This window comes from Mycteria americana, chromosome 2 (assembly GCF_035582795.1).
Source record: "Mycteria americana isolate JAX WOST 10 ecotype Jacksonville Zoo and Gardens chromosome 2, USCA_MyAme_1.0, whole genome shotgun sequence".
In the NCBI taxonomy this organism is placed as follows: Eukaryota; Metazoa; Chordata; class Aves; order Ciconiiformes; family Ciconiidae; genus Mycteria; species Mycteria americana.
In genome coordinates, this window is record NC_134366.1 from 133,605,932 (window position 1) to 133,621,853 (window position 15,922).

The following is a 15,922-nucleotide window of genomic DNA, read 5'->3' on the forward strand; positions in this document are numbered from 1 at the left end:
CATTGCAGGTAGCAAAGATCTTTTTACTTCTCAGTTTCTAGTTTTAGTTTCTGATGTGCAACATTGTCAAGTTTGGTACCTGACTACAAAACTACGACGTGATACCTAGAGTTTTTCTCAAAGTTTCAGAGTATTTCAACCCGTAAGATTAAAGTGACAAACTCAACTTCCACATTTAGAAAAAGTTTTTAATGCTTAATATGTAAGAGTCAGAAAGAAGACAAAATCTCACACTTTTTAAACCAGACTGGCATTGTGGCACCCATGAGCCACCACTTTGAGTGCTCAGAGTTGGCATTTGCCAGGCTGATATTGTTGTCTGCTCCAAGTTTGCTTAAGCATTTATGTGAGCAACCCGGTTTAGTTTTAGCATCATCAATGGTACTTTATAGTTCTGCAGAGAGCTTTGCATGTAAAGTAGACTACGGAATTCCCTGGTGCCACAGGCACACTCTGGCCATTTGGCTGACACCATGGAGCGAGGGCTGCTGGTCTCCACCAAGGCCCAGGCTGGCCAAGGCCTGTTAGTGGACAAAAGCTTTCCTCCATCGCCAGGTGCTGAGAGAAGGCCGCAGGCAAACCCACCCTCCCATTTGTGCCCGCTGGGAGGGACACGGCTGGGCCCCCGCTGCCCGAGGTGACACACACGGACGCTCAATATCCCTCCTGGGCAAGGGAGGCTGAGGGCACACGGAGAGACAGACAGACAGACTCACTGACTGACTGACTGACACACGCACGCGGCCCCCTGCGGCCAGCTCCCTCTGTGGTAGCAGGCCCCTGCCGTCCCCATGGAAACGGCCCGGTGGGCGGGGCTACGCCGGGCCGGCCCCTCTCGTTGCCATGGCAGCCACCACTGGCGGCGGAAGTGCCTCGCGGCGCTGGCCCCGCCCCACCCCGCCCTGCCCCGCCCCTCGGCCGCCGCCGCCACCGCCCTCGGAAGATGGCGGACGGCGGGGCAGCTCCCGTGCAGCAGGAAGGAGAAGTGTCCGCGGCGGCCGGCGGCGGCCGGAGGGATCGGCAGCCCCGGAGCGGCGGCCGCCCGCCCAGCGCCCGGGATTTGCAGGTGAGTGGGTGGGGATGGGCGTCCCGCTCCCTCCGCGGGGCGGGGCGGGGCCGAGCGGGGCGGAGTGCCGGGTCCCCTCGGGGGCGCCGCTGGTCTTCCCCTAGGCCGGCCCTGAGGGGAGCGGGCGGTGCGCGGTTCCCCCGCCCCTCTCGTTGCCAGTCGGGGCTGCCCCGCCGTAGGCAGGCAGGGCCGGGCCTCTGGGCAGAGGCGGCCGTCCTCTTTTCTTTCCTTTTTCCCCGCTTTTGAGGCTGGGAAGGGAAGGACGCCTCTGAAAGAGGACTGGGCGCTTTAGGAAACGGTGGGTGGTCAGCGTGTGGTGGTCAGCTCTCCAGGGAACTGGAAGGGCTCTCCCGACACTTCAGTAGCTGCGTGTTAACTGTACTTGAAGTTATTTTGGCGCCATTGTATTTCCTGATTATTTGGTAGGAGTGCCCTTCCCCGCACGAAAACGTCTGTCTCCACACATTTGGTGTAAGACTAAGGACAAGATCTTTTCCCAGGTTTACATGGGGGAAGTTTCGAGAGAGTGTGATCACAAATGTGACTCAGCTTTGGTACTTAAACGCTTAATTGCGAACACTTTTAGCAGTATTCCGTTTTTGTGTGTGACTTTGTGTGAAGGTTCAAAATATTTTAGCATCAAGTTGATTGGAAAACAAGTGAAACTATTAGTAACTCAAACTGCCTCTATTTTATTTAATTGTACATAATTAACAGAGAAAGATGGATATAATTTTATTTTTTTCTTGTTTACTCTTTGGGATTTTCGTAGGTTCTTGTTGAGATTAACTTTGCGGCAATATGTGACAGTAATAAAGTCTGTGTTAATAGTTTTGGTTCATAAGTTCTTTAGTTAGTCACCTGAAGCAGACAGGCTTTTTGGGTAGATGATTACTGATAACATGTTAAAAACCAAAGAAGTACCCTCTTGGGTCAGAGTAGCTGACCATCCATCCATCCAGCTCAGTACTTGATTTGTCGTGGCACCATAAGAGATGCGGTATAAGGAATGTACAGAAGCCTGACCATGCCCTTTTATGCTCCCTCAGTCTTTGGATTAGGGATGGTACAGGGTCGATCTTTGCCTGTTCCTTTTAGTGTCCGCTTATGGACTTGTTGTCTATAACTTACCCCATCAGCTTTACATATCTATAAGATATTTGCTTGTATCTTCAGATAGAATGGAGGTCTTCAGTGGTTTTCTTGAGCTGTCTTGTTACTCAGTTTAGTTTTCTTAATGGGTGTAATTCCTCAGCTCATATTTTTCCCCTGCAGAAAATGCTTCACAATAATATGGGATTAATACCCTGTGTTCATAGCAGTGTGTTTTGAGGGACGGATGATGTTTCATTTTATTTTAATGTGTATTTCTTCTACATAAAAGTGTAATGAAATTGTAGCCTAGTACCTATTCCAGTGTGTATTATAAAATGTCACTTGCATAAAATTATCACTTGCATAGCATGAACAAAATGGTTTGGGGACAAAATTAAGGGTGACTTGACAAAATAGAATATTATTCAGGACAGAATAAGATTGCTAAAAATTATGTTAGATGTGCCTCACACAACTTCCTAAAAATGAATTTGCCAGTGGCATGGCAGCATTTGGGGAACATTTGTGAAAAACTTTTTTTTTTTTTTTAAAGTATTTGCAACAATGTCTTGAATTCAATCCAGCAAGACTGAATTGGATCTTAATTCTAGTACAAGCTTATTTGAGTTATGTTTTTAACATTTCTATGTAAAATGTTTGTGAAATTTATTATTTGCTTCCCAATCTTATCAGAGGGATACCTAGCAACTTTGTTTCAATTTATTAACGTTAATGAGGTGATGCTTAATATATATGTGTGTATATACTCTTGTGGTTCTGAATCTAATACAAGCTGAATGTAGCTAGTGATGCAGCGTGAACCAAATGAAAGCAGAGTAGAAGTTCCAAGTCACAATGGCATTAAGCATCATGTGTTTTTTTCATAAAGCAGAAATGAAGTTGAATTTAGAGAAGTCATTGGGGTTTCTCATGTTGATGTTTCTAATTTTCTGCTGATGCGCACATTTTGCATTAGTGTTTTTCTTATTTCTGTTCCATATGTAGTTCTAGAGTTACAAGACTTCTAAAAAGAATTCTGTTTCTTACAGTTGGCCTTGGCAGAGTTATATGAAGATGAAGCTAAAAGGCAGTCATTGTGTCCTGACAAACCAACAACTACGAAGATCAGTAACACAAAAATATCACAGAGGTAGGACGTGCTTTGTACTTCAGAAATATGTTGAATAGGTACTGTATTAGCTCACAAAACTTTGTGGTAGTTACTTGATCTCATCCTTGTATAAAAAGCGATCTGCAGTAGTTCATAATCTGGAATTGTGAATCCCTGTAATAACACATAGTCTGTGTCTCTCAGAATGCTTTTTAATTTGTATTTATTTAGGAGCCTTTGTGTATATGGTATTCCAAAACACTTTAAACCCACTTCAGCTAAGATAGGATTAAGATGCTGTAAGTGAAATGAATTGTTGCTCTTTGTTTACACAGATAGATTTTGGAAATTTGCTGTATCAGAAAAATACTGCAGTTCTTTGCTGCTTCAAAATTCAGCAAATCAGTAGTTTGTGTGAAACTTGACAAGTGAGCTGCTTTGAGTGTTGTACTTAGGTCAGTACTATTTAAGTAACTAACCTGAGAAGACAAATATTCATTTGAAAAATTTTTAGTAGGTTCATTAGTAGGCTCATACGGGGTGAGAGAAATAAGAAGGGCTTCTTAATGAATTTGTCCGGTTTTGGCAGGTGGAAGGAAAGACGTGTATTTCTGTATAAATCCAAGTTTTGCTGGCCTGCAATGTTTGCAGTTCACATAGCATTTAAAGATTCAATGTAGTTTTAAATTTTTTATAAAGAAGTCTTGCCAGTTTTTAATTAATTTCGTTTAAATTGTTTTAAAGAAGTCTTTAAATCATTACTGTCAGTGATGCCATAACAACTCTTGCATTTGGCTTGTCTTTCAATTGCTGCTGCCAATATGGATCTCTGTTTTAAAGGAGGTTAAGCAGCAGAAGAGTTCTTAGTCACCAGAGCCATGCTTCAAGTGCATCTGCAAATGCAGATCTTCAGGAAGGAGGGATTTTAGCACAATATGTGACCCTTGGAAAATAATAGGGTTTTTGGTGAGTTTTTTTGTTTGTTTTGGTAAAACCACCCAAGTTGACTAATCAGCTACATAGAACACAGTTTATAAACAAATAAAGTGAACAGCTCCATTTACCAATACATATTATTGAAGTTACAACTTCCCACTCCAACTGAAGGAAAAGATGCAATACAGTATCTCGAATACTTCAGTGTGATAGCTGTTGGCAAACACTTGCTCTTTGGCAATCATACTGGAATCTGTCTGAGAGAGATGAGATGGCTGCTATTTGCATGGTATCCAAAATGAGAATTTTTTTTAGTAGACTTCAGTTTGCTGTCAGATGAGCAGTGTATTAATTGCAAGGAAACATAGTGCTGCTCTTAAAGTCATCTATTCAGCTTGCCTTCCACAACTGCAGGTATAGAAGAATGTCTCTGGGCTGTGCTGGAACAAACACTATATTATATAGGCTGTCATGTTGTGTAAGCTCCTTTAAGAAACTTAAGGCTATTGGCACAAAAATACAAGCCCCACAAAACCTACAATGTGACAAAGGAAGAAAATAGAAGAGATTAAAGCGTTTCTAGTGCCCATGACCTAAGTCCATAACAATACATTTTTTTCTGAGGAAGTAATAAGAAGTAGATCCTTCACTGGGGTATAGAATTACATTGTTTTATCAACACTGATACTTAAAAAAGTGATGGCCTGCTCTGCTACACTTTGATTTCAATGGTAATCAGACAAATTGATTAAATCTGAACTAGTTATCTGCCATTACTCATGTAGCAGGTTGTATATGTGTTCTTATCCCATGGTAGTTGGCTACCTCATATACATCTTGCATTAATGAATTTTATCATCAAGTACTACAGGATAAGAGCATATATCCATACAGCTTTTCCTGGCATTTTGCAAGCTAATAACCCTAGCTTGTCCTGTGGTACCTTATCAGTCTGTCCCTAATCTGATTCTGTATTTTAATTGTTTTTTGAAAGTCTTTGCAATGTTGCCATTTAACATATTTTTAAAATTGTGTAAAAAAAGAAGTGAGAACTACTACTTTTTAGTTTCTAGGATCATCATAGACAGGGACTCCAGGACATCAAAGAAAGCCAGTGTTGACTTCACAAGGCAACTTACCTCTTGACAAAAACAGCTAAAATATGGAAAGAATTTGAAGTGTAATTAATTCTGGTAAGCTGGATTCTGAAACAGCTGTTGAGCTTGCATATTACCTGTGTTATCTGTGGGACCACCAGTGGTGTAAAGGAAAATTCTGCATAACCTACGCTAGAATAGAATAGAACAGTTCAGTTGGAAGGGACCTACAACGAACATCTAGTCCAACTGTTATTGCAAAATGACTCTGCCATACACATGTCCTTTCCTGCTTATTCACTGAGAAGCATTCGTGGCTATGTACTTTGGCAAAACAAAAAGTATGGTGAGAAAAAAAACTCCAACAACTTGATGTCCTTAGGTTTTGAAAAATAAGTAGTTTCAGAAATTAGATATAAAGTACTTAGTGAAGTGTATGTACCAGCCATCTTCAAACTTTTTCTTCTTTTCTCTTGGCAGTCTTAAAATTGATTCTCTTAGAAGGCTGAGAAAACCAGAGAGAAGCATGAGCGATGACAAAGAAAACCAAAGGTATTTTTAAAACAAAATAATTCATTTAACAATTGTGAAAGTAATTGGGGTTTTTTTGTGACATTCACACTTTGCTCCCCCCTGTTTTTCAAAATGCATATGAGCTAAGTCTATCCTACAAAGAGCTAGTAACTACAGAGATGCTATGTAGCTTATTAGAGTAAGTGTTAGCTGTGCACTGCTGTAGTAAAACTATATTTAGCAGAATCAGGCTGTAGTGATCTAGGACCTGTAGATGCCTTAACACGTGACTGTATGGATGTAAAGGTTGTAACTTACACTTGAACTCAAAAGCTTTTTTGGCTTTTCTTAAATATCCTGAATTGTTCTGTGTATCCATTACTCAAATATTTGAGTACTTCCTTTCTTTCTTGAATACAAATTCTGATGAGAATTCTTGTTTCATCTCCTTACCACTGTCATTCTTTTAAATCTAATAGTTAAAGATTTTCCATATAAATGGCAATTGGGATAATAAATACAGATTTATGTACAAAGGAGAGATGATACTAAGGGATTGCCAGGTATGTGACATCGTAAAAGCAGGATGATTGTACAGCACCTTCATACCAAGTACTGTTTTGGGGTAACTGTAAAATATGGTGGAATCAACAGCATTTTGAAGTCATTGACCTGAGAGGTGGTTTCACATGGATTAATTGATTTGCCTTGCCACAAGTGGTTAAGTGAAAAAGTTAAGGAAAGTAGAAAGCACTTACTTTATTAGTTATTAATGCTTCTTGTAATCAAAGACACAACACTCTCAGGTTTGCCAGGTTTTGTATTTATATACAGATTTCTTTACAGAATCTATTCCATTGGTATTTAGAGATTTATAGCACCTTCCTCAAGATAATCCTCAAGGAATATCTTGATCTTCATAATCAAACAGGTACAGTTTTGAACAGAATTATTTGTAGTTTAACCTTTTATCTTCAAGAGCTGGAAATGGGGCTGTGTTGAAGAAAAAGAACACAAATTAGCTTTCACAGCAGTTTCTGCAGATTTTAAAATGCCTTGAAAGGTTAATTAAATTTATTAAAAACTCTCCATTTCTGATATTGGCAGGAATGGAAGTATACGAAATCTTTAAAAGATCAAATTGCAGCACTGTTCAGGTTTTCCAACAACAGTTTTACGCTTGTTCTGTCAGTGTTAGTCATGAATCTGTATTCTAACCAGACCAGGCACAGTCCCATGCACAGGACACCCCTGAGGAAATTGGTCTTTCTGGGAGCAGGCAGCATCCACATAAGATGAGGTGTATAAAGCCACAGCTGCATCAGGACTAGGTTCACTTAAACATATGGCCTTGGCTCCTGACCTCTGGGGTCTGTTCCAGAAGGCGCTTTTGTAGTTTTCTTAGTGAAATGTCTTTGGAGTAGTGCTGCTTGGATTGCTGGGAAGGTCAGAACCAAGTGGAACGTTTCTGTGATCAGAATGAAAAGTTTTGTGCCAAATTTAGCTCTTTGTTCATTAATTTTTTTTCTTTTGATGGGAAGAGGAAAATTATGCTTGTCATTTAAAAGCATTGTTGCTTATGAACATTACTATTCTAAAGATTTTATTCAGGTGACTCGGAATATAGAGGGTTACAGATTTCTGGGGCTTCTGATAATCCGAGTAAAATTGTTGCTGAACTCTTCAAGGAAGCAAAAGAACATGGGGCTGTCCCATTAGATGAAGCCTCAAGAGCATCTGGTGACTTCAGTAAAGCTAAGGTAAAAGTTGAAGATGTTTTGATCTCTATATACATTAGTCTGTCTGAAACTCATCTAACCACATGAGAGTAAATACGCCTTTTTGTGGTTTGTGAATGGCAGAGAATTTGATCAACACAGTTGTGTATTATCTATGCTCAAATAGCTTGCTCTAGAAAATAAAGTGGGGAGGAACCACACAATTTTCAGGGGAAATCATTAGAAATCAACCTGAACTGGAATTATATGCTTTATTTTTAATTAAAATTGATTTAAAAAAAAAATAAACTGCAGTTGCATCCCAATCAAAATCTCTTACCTGTTGAATTACTAATGTTTGAAAAAGTATACAGATTAGAAACTGAAATGCATCACATAAAACCTGCTTAGCCTGGTTATGGTTACTAGGTATAATTTTCCACTTAGAAAATATACAAGTTAGAACAGTGTATTTGCTTTTTATCACAGAAGCAAGCTTGCTGATGCTTATTCTAGGTAGGAATTTTAATAAACTGTTTCAGATATTTATTTCAATAAGCTTTTCTATTTATTTTTTTCTCAGTCATTTTCTGGTGGTGGATATAGGTTGGGTGACTCATCACAAAAGCACTCTGAATACATATATGGAGAAAATCAAGATGTAAGTAAAATTCTGAATAGCAGGAAACAAAATCTCCAACAGATGTCTGCTTAATCATGTTAATCAGCTTGAAATGCCAGTATTACTGTAACTATGTCTATGAGAAAAAACTAATATCTAAATATTAGATATGTGTTACGTAGAAATTGTTGAAGTGAAAGTGTCCACAGAGGACAGATGTTCATTGGGTAACTCTGAGGCCTCCATTGTGGAATTTTCTGACATAAATTACTTTGAAATTCTTAGCAAACATTCCTTTTGGTTACTTTCCTCCAGCTGTTGTTCTGCATTCTCTTAGCTATGCTAACATTTTAATACTCTTAGGTTAGGAATTGTTTCTTCTTGTGGCTTGCAAAGTAGCAAGTCTCAAACTGGAGGGCATGGATGTATTCCAGGAATGGTGAAGCAGCAGGTTAGAGGCCTTTGGAAAATTACCTGCCCTTTCTCTCCTCTCACTTAAAAGGCAGGAATTGAGGGAGAGGTGGGCGGGGGGAAACAAAGTTCTCTACACTTTGCCATTCATGTGAATGGCTAGAGCAAATGTTAAGCTTATCTAGAAATAAAACCACGAAATGTCAGGCCAAAAGATGTGGTTCAGGCTGGGGGGTGCGGTCATGTCACACCAGGAGCTGCTACCTTCTACTCTCTTAAGTAATCCTTCTACCCACTATGTAATGGCTAGCTGTACTGAGCCAGAAGCCTGTTGCAAGTAGGGTTACCATCACTGGGGGCAGGGATAGTTCTCTAAGGGAAGGTCAGATTTACTGGCTAGGGAAGCCTGGATGTGCTGGACTGCAAGGCATTAGTTGCAGGGAAAAGAGGTACAGGCTCTGAAGGTGAAAGGCCCTGGCTGGAGGTACAGGCATGCAGCAAAATAAGAAGAGAGTGAAGGAGGCTGGTTTCCAGGATTCTCAGCATTTGAACTGTGTGGAGCTAGTATCAACTTTATTGGAGCTCAGCATGTAATAATATGAGGAAAGAATAGTTTTCACTACAACTGATGTATCAGCAGGAATTTGTAATTTTATGTATTTATTTCTTAATTTATCAACAAGAAATGTTTACTGCTTTTTAAAAGTAGTTGGAACACTGCGAAGATCACTACACGGTCACTGTATATCATCTGTTATGTCATGGATAGCAAACTGAGATTCTTTTTCCCCAAGTGTAAAAGTGGTCTTGAAGTAGATAGTAGTCTATAACTTATTTGCTTTTTTAAAGGATTCTAAGAATGGTAGTTACAGTGCAGTGCTCTGTTCTTCTTTTGTCATTTGCATCTTGTTTGTGGTCTGCTACAAAATCTGTTAAGTATAGATCAAAAATTCTATAACTAATCTATATGAAATTGAAATACCTTATTTGTCTATTTTCACTTTTTTTTATTTCACCGTTTTTGCTTCATAGGTTCAAATTTTGTTGAAACTATGGAGGAATGGCTTCAGTTTAGATGATGGTGAGTTGAGATCCTATTCAGACCCAACAAATGCTCAGTTTCTGGAGTCTGTTAAAAGAGGGTAAGTTAAAATGGCAGCATTTTTGAGGTATATCTTTCAAATGAAGTGAAGAAAAACGTTTTCTCCACACGTGTATAATTATTAAAAGCTTCAGGCTTCTTCTCTGCCTTCACCCATAAAATATGTTCTGTATTTGTCATCAGATGCATGGGGCATGTAAAAATTTGGAACACTTTGGTTCCTTCTGGTGGTTTAACTCTGAATGCTACTTGCTACAGACAGCTGTTAGTTTCACATGTTTGTTAGCGCATTCTAGGTTTTGGCTGTCAGTATGTTCTAGATTTTGACTGTCAGATCACTGATTTTTTTTTTTTTTTCTTCCCTTTAGTTTTTCATTTTATCTATTATTTTGGGATGAAATAAATTCATAAAACAATTGGATGTCTATGACTTTTAAAGTAGACATATTAATAGTGTCTTCTCATACTGTAGTATGTAAAGTTTTTGTGTAATTTTGTATTGCAGTTCAGAACGTAATTGGGAAACTTTTATTTTTGTAATTAAGGGAAATTCCTGTGGAACTGCAGCGACTTGTTCATGGTGGCCAGGTTAATTTGGATATGGAAGACCACCAAGAACAGGAATATGTGAAGCCTAGACTGCGATTCAAAGCTTTCAGTGGAGAAGGGCAAAAACTTGGAAGGTAAAAAACACTAGGTTTTCTGTTGTGTGTTCATATGCTCTTTCAAAAGTGGATTTAATCGATTAGGAGACTGTCCGAGAAGCTAATCAGATGAGAAAAGCAATATGAAATTATTCTGTGCCACAAGTCTCAGCCCTGATTTCACAGAGAAATTCACCAGGAGTCAAGGAAGTTTATATATGATCTTAAAAAAAGTTAAGTCTTAGTCCTATGTCCTGGAACTGCTCATAGATTTACTAGATACTTTGTGCTTTGTTGTGACTGTGAGATCTCTCTGCCTGTTCTTGCATGTAATTTTGCATATAATTTTTTTTTTTTTTTAACTTCGGCTATGTTTAAAACAGGAGCAAAGGAAGCTGAAAGGTGATTACCACTGTACAAACTTCATGAGAAAAATCTCTGTCTGGATAGAGTAAGCAGACCCAAATAATTGTTCCCTATTTAGTGAGGAACAGGCAGAACTTAATCATAATGTGATACTGGCCAGTGAGGACATACTCTGCTCTGGCTTAGCTGCGGTACATGTTGTGTTTTACTGCTGGGATCATCACAAAGGGAATAGGAGATGCTATTGCAACAATATGGCTGATGCTTGACTTAATGCAGATGGAAAGTATTTTCGTATGGGAGAAACTCAGCTATTTTTTTTCTGAAATGAAGCAGCAGAAATAACTGTCCTGAAATATAACCTTGTAAACAGTCACTCATTGTAAGCTATACAAGGCAAGTCTGTTAGCTTTAAGAAAGAGAAATAATTTGATAAACTATTTTTTTAATTTGATCCAAAATAAATGACCAATAAGTTGTATCAAAAATCTCTCAGCTTTTACTAGGATTTGATTAAAACTTCAAATGATGCTGCAAAAAATCTATAGTAGAAGCTGTTTTTTAAAAAACAACCAACCAGAGAAATTGTATATGCTCCCCTAGATGAAATAATACTGCAAAGCCTGGATTATGGGAGAGGAGGAACTCAACTTTTAACCTCTGACTGGAGCCCCCACTTCCTCCAATTCTAGTGTCATCTCCAACTACAGTATAAAATTCATAAATGTAGTAAAAAAACCTGAAATTTAATGATTTAGAAAAGCTTATACCTGGTTCTGTTTCATTTGCTGTCCTGGTGCAAGAGTAGGCTGATGCTCTCAAAGCTCTAACATGTATAACTCAGTTGAACTGATACATAATGTGCCAAAATTCATTCCTGTGACTGAACATTTCAGACTTTGTCCAAAAGTGCATAATCCCTGCACAGCTTAAGTCAGTAAGAGTAAACAGTAATGTGACCTCAACTCTGCCAATGATCGGCTTTTTCACATAACATCTTTTCTAGCATCTTTTCCAGCTGACTTGATATTAGCTGTTGAATTGTAAATACTTCTAGGTTTCAGTTCATGATTGCATTTATTCATCTGATATGTTTGGTTGCCAAAAAGACGTATTACTGGTGTGCTTCTGCAAGTAATTTAATTCAATAAATGATTATTAGCTGTTTCCAATCTATATTACATCTTTTTAAAAATGAGGAAATGTGCTCAGTAAAACTGAGAAGGTGGTAAGCTCTGGTAGGAGTGACGTAGGAAACAATTGCATATAATAACTTCTTCACTTGCGCACTTGCTCAGATGATTAAAGAAAACAGGTGGGGAAGAGAGGAGGTTCTGTATATAAGGAAATGTGCACACCTGTTTTGTGGCACCTTTGTTTGTTTTGGTAGCTTATGAAATCTCAGGTATGTAAGCAATGAAAGGAGTAGCCAAATGGTTATCTCCAATCAGATTTATATTACTTTTATACTAAATGTAAAAAATTCCAAGCTTACTATGTGGTGATAGCAATTACCTGTCAGTATCATTTGTGCTTTAAAAGGGTGGGGGATGCCCGGAATAATAAAGTAGTGCTCCTGAAAGCAATTACTAAAGCAGTTTGGGTCAGTTTAATGCAGTACAATGGTGTGTGATTATTTTTTTAATATAGTCCATGAGGTATGATATATAAATCTTAGTATTGTTTCATGCTCTGTAAGCATAAACAAAGATGGTTTTGTTGGTACTTGATTACCTATTTAAAATCATGCAAATGTGATGATATGCACAGTTAAAAATAAATGTGAAATATTGCAGTAATTGACAAGAAAGTACAAAAGCATTATTTGTGTCTTTATTTAAAAAGCTGTATTTATACTTAGTTCAGATAACTTTGAGAGGATTTTCATTGCTCATTTGTACTAGCTATACATGGTAGTCATTCAATGAAAAAGACAACTGAAACATTATTCAGTTCTGGTTTGACCCCATTAATAACATCTGGTTTATTTTTTTTAATCCTCTAGCCTTACACCTGAAATAGTCAGCACACCTTCTTCCCCAGAGGAGGAGGAGAAATCCATTCTTAATGCTCCTGTTCTGATTCCATGCCAGCAACTAAAATTCAAATAAGATTAGCAGATGGAAGCAGATTAATACAAAGATTTAATCAAACACACAGGTAAATTGATTCTGCATCAGTGCAGGTAACCATAACTATTTCGATAAGTTTGTGTTTTGTCATTAAATGAATATCAGCAAGACAGCAAAAAGGGGGAAAATACAGCTCCACTGAAATATTACAGCTCTGTGTCATTTTCATAACATAGATGTACTGATAAATTGACTGTCAAAGCAAAATTCTGTAATTTTGTAATTTTACAGTTATCAAATATCTGTAAACACAAGATATTTGATAACTGCAAAGTCACAAACTTTCATGACCAGTTATGTCCTGTGATTTGTAAGGACACGGTGCCAGTCATAACTGTTCTGAGGGCAACTGAAATCTGGACAACCTCGCTATGTAGTCATCCCAACCCTGGGCCCTTCTGGGGAGGAGCATGTGGCTTACTCAGATGACCCTGTGAAGGCACTTTATTGCAAGGTGTTTTGGAGTATAGTCTGAATTGAAATATAGTCCACGCTACAGGCAGAGAAATGCTTTGGCTCATAATCAAGAGCTCCAGCTTTCTACCTTGTTATAATTGAGAGTATGGCTAAACATGACATGGCTTATAAGTGTAGACTGCAGCCCATATATGCAAAAGGGTATATGGACATACCATGCTCATGTGCAGTTCTGGCACAGAGGCTGGACATAATACTGAGAACCAACCTTTGTTTTCTTTTGGATGGTCATCTCCTAGGAATTGGCAGTGTGTGAACTTGGTGGGTTTTTTAGATCTGTTAGTTTGCTGATTAGAGCTTGCCATGAGTTTTATTGACATTTTGGGGTATTGCCACAAATGGTGTTGGCCAACCCCATTCATTTCCCTAAGAGGTTGTGTTAGTGCAAGGTTCTGCAAAGCTCTACTTTGCACAGCGTGGCTGAGAGAACTTTGGGCAGAGGGCAGAGATTTGGGCAGTAGTCCCACCCACGCTTCACAGCAAACAGGGTTCAAGCCAGCCCTGGTCTGAAATCTGCACCATTGTGTTAGAACACAGCTGAAACCAAGCTTGAGGTGGTCTTAGCATGGACCCAATTCCATGTTAATATTGTTACATGGAGCGTTCACCTGTTTCCTTTTTTTCCTTCTGGCTCAGAATAAGGGCAGAGTCAATGTGCAGCTTTCTTCACCTACAACATACACAGACCACAATGAGGCAATTTTAGCTGAGATGCTGATAGGGAGGAAGGTATAGCAATAATTTCCCATATTTTAGTAGACCTGATAGTACAGGCTCAGATCCTTTCTTCACAGCACCTGCTGGAGGAGTGACTTAGATAAACAGTAGGGCTCATTGCAAGCATCTGTAGCCATGATGTGTTTTCTTTTGCCTGCAGGAAGGAGTAGAAGTGGTAAACTTCCCAGTAACATCTGTAACCAAGGGTGTGGTGACAGAAGCTGATTTTAATCATTATTAACTTTCTCCTGGGTGTGGGTCTCTTTAGTTATCCTTGCCTTATGTATGATCAAAATCAGCTACTGAAGTGCATTGCTTGTTTGTCTTGAAAGACTAAGAAGTCCCTGCTTATTTGGCTACAGTAAATCTGCCTACTTATTAGTTACAATAGATCTTCAAAGATTTATTCTCAGCGTACTGTCTTAGGTGATAAATCTCAAATTTCAGTTTTATCTCTCAAATCTTATTTTTCATCCATGTCTTATAAAACTAAATTGTTCTTGTTATACTGTTGATGTGATTATTTTATGAACTGTTGTTCAGAAATTCAATGCCAAGTGAAAGTAGGGGAAACATCTTGCTATTAATTCCCCTCTGCTTTCTCATAACTGTCACCATATATTTTAAGATTCCTCCTTCATTAATAATTTATCCTTTTTGGAATATACTAACTAATAGTGAAATTCTTGACAGCTGGTGTTGAAATTACTTGACTTTTTATGCTAAGTATCAGTTTGCAATATACTTCTATGTTACAAATTTTATTTCCGTTATATGAGAAAACAAGCAACGTTCATTTTAATTTTTCAGGTTTTGTATGCAAGAAGCAAAAAATTCTAGGCTACAACCATTAGTCATCTGGATCAAATGGAAATGTAAAATCAATAGGACATATTAAATGGTTTAGTCTTTTAGAAGGTTTTGTGTTCTCTGATCATCTTAATGTTCAGAGATTTGTGTCAAAATGGAATCATACATAGTTTTCATGTCCATATCCTTTCCACAGGATTAAAGATATTCGAGATTTCATTATCCAGTCCCGTCCAGCATTTGCAACAACTGATTTTGTTCTTGTGACTACCTTTCCAAATAAAGAGCTAACAGATGAAAGCCTGACACTACAAGAAGCAGATATTCTTAACACTGTGATTCTTCAGCAATTAAAGTAATCTTACAGTTGTTGGTACAATATATGGAGTGTGCTGTATTATCACACAATATGTTTCCAGCAGATGAAAAAGGAAAGATCAGTGTCTCTTTATTCCCCCACTTTCATGGATCAGATTTTTGGGTGTCATGTCTTCCAGCTATAGCATATCTAACTTTTTTATTTTAATTTCTCAACATTGTTCAACCTTTTTTCAGTGTTAAAATTAAGCTTCCCTACATTAGTACATTCAAACCACATCTTGTACTAAATGTGAAATGAGATACGACTTTATGACTCTTCATTATTTTGAGGGGGGTGGGGAAAGAAGCATTTTTCTGAAGGGGACAGTATCTTTCATACAGTTGATAAGATTTGCACTATGGAAATATTTTATGCTGCATTGACAAACAGCCATTTGAAAACTTAGCCTGTAGGTTATGTTTACCTTCCAAGCTGTATTAATATTAAGGTGTTCTGTTTAATAGGTTGGCAGATAATTAATGCCCTAATATAACTTTTGTATATTCTGTTTGTAGTGTTTCATGGTGCAGTATAATATTTATATTCTAGTTTTTATGTAATTTTCCCTGTATCGTTGCTCATATGAGTGAATCAGTTCAGGAGATCCAAACCTCAGCTACTGCAGACTATAATAGATTGTTCTCATTTGTATTCTAGTTGTTCTACTTGTGGTGAAAATAAGTATGAATTTTTTTTCTTCTTGAAGTTAGAGAAATGGGAGAGACCACTGTCATCTGGAGAAAT

General features: G+C 38.3%; 1 protein-coding gene across 1 annotated transcript; it reads left to right on the forward strand.

Annotated features, from left to right (window-relative positions):
- Positions 1 to 911: 911 nt before the first annotated feature.
- Positions 912 to 15,443, forward strand: UBXN2B (UBX domain protein 2B). The gene is given in 10 exon segments (XM_075494702.1): positions 912 to 1,066; positions 3,211 to 3,311; positions 5,786 to 5,857; positions 7,419 to 7,578; positions 8,120 to 8,197; positions 9,602 to 9,711; positions 10,217 to 10,354; positions 12,687 to 12,757; positions 12,760 to 12,841; positions 15,014 to 15,443. Coding segments are annotated over 10 exon segments (1,098 nt in total). The 5' UTR covers positions 912 to 943; the 3' UTR covers positions 15,177 to 15,443.
- Positions 15,444 to 15,922: the final 479 nt, after the last annotated feature.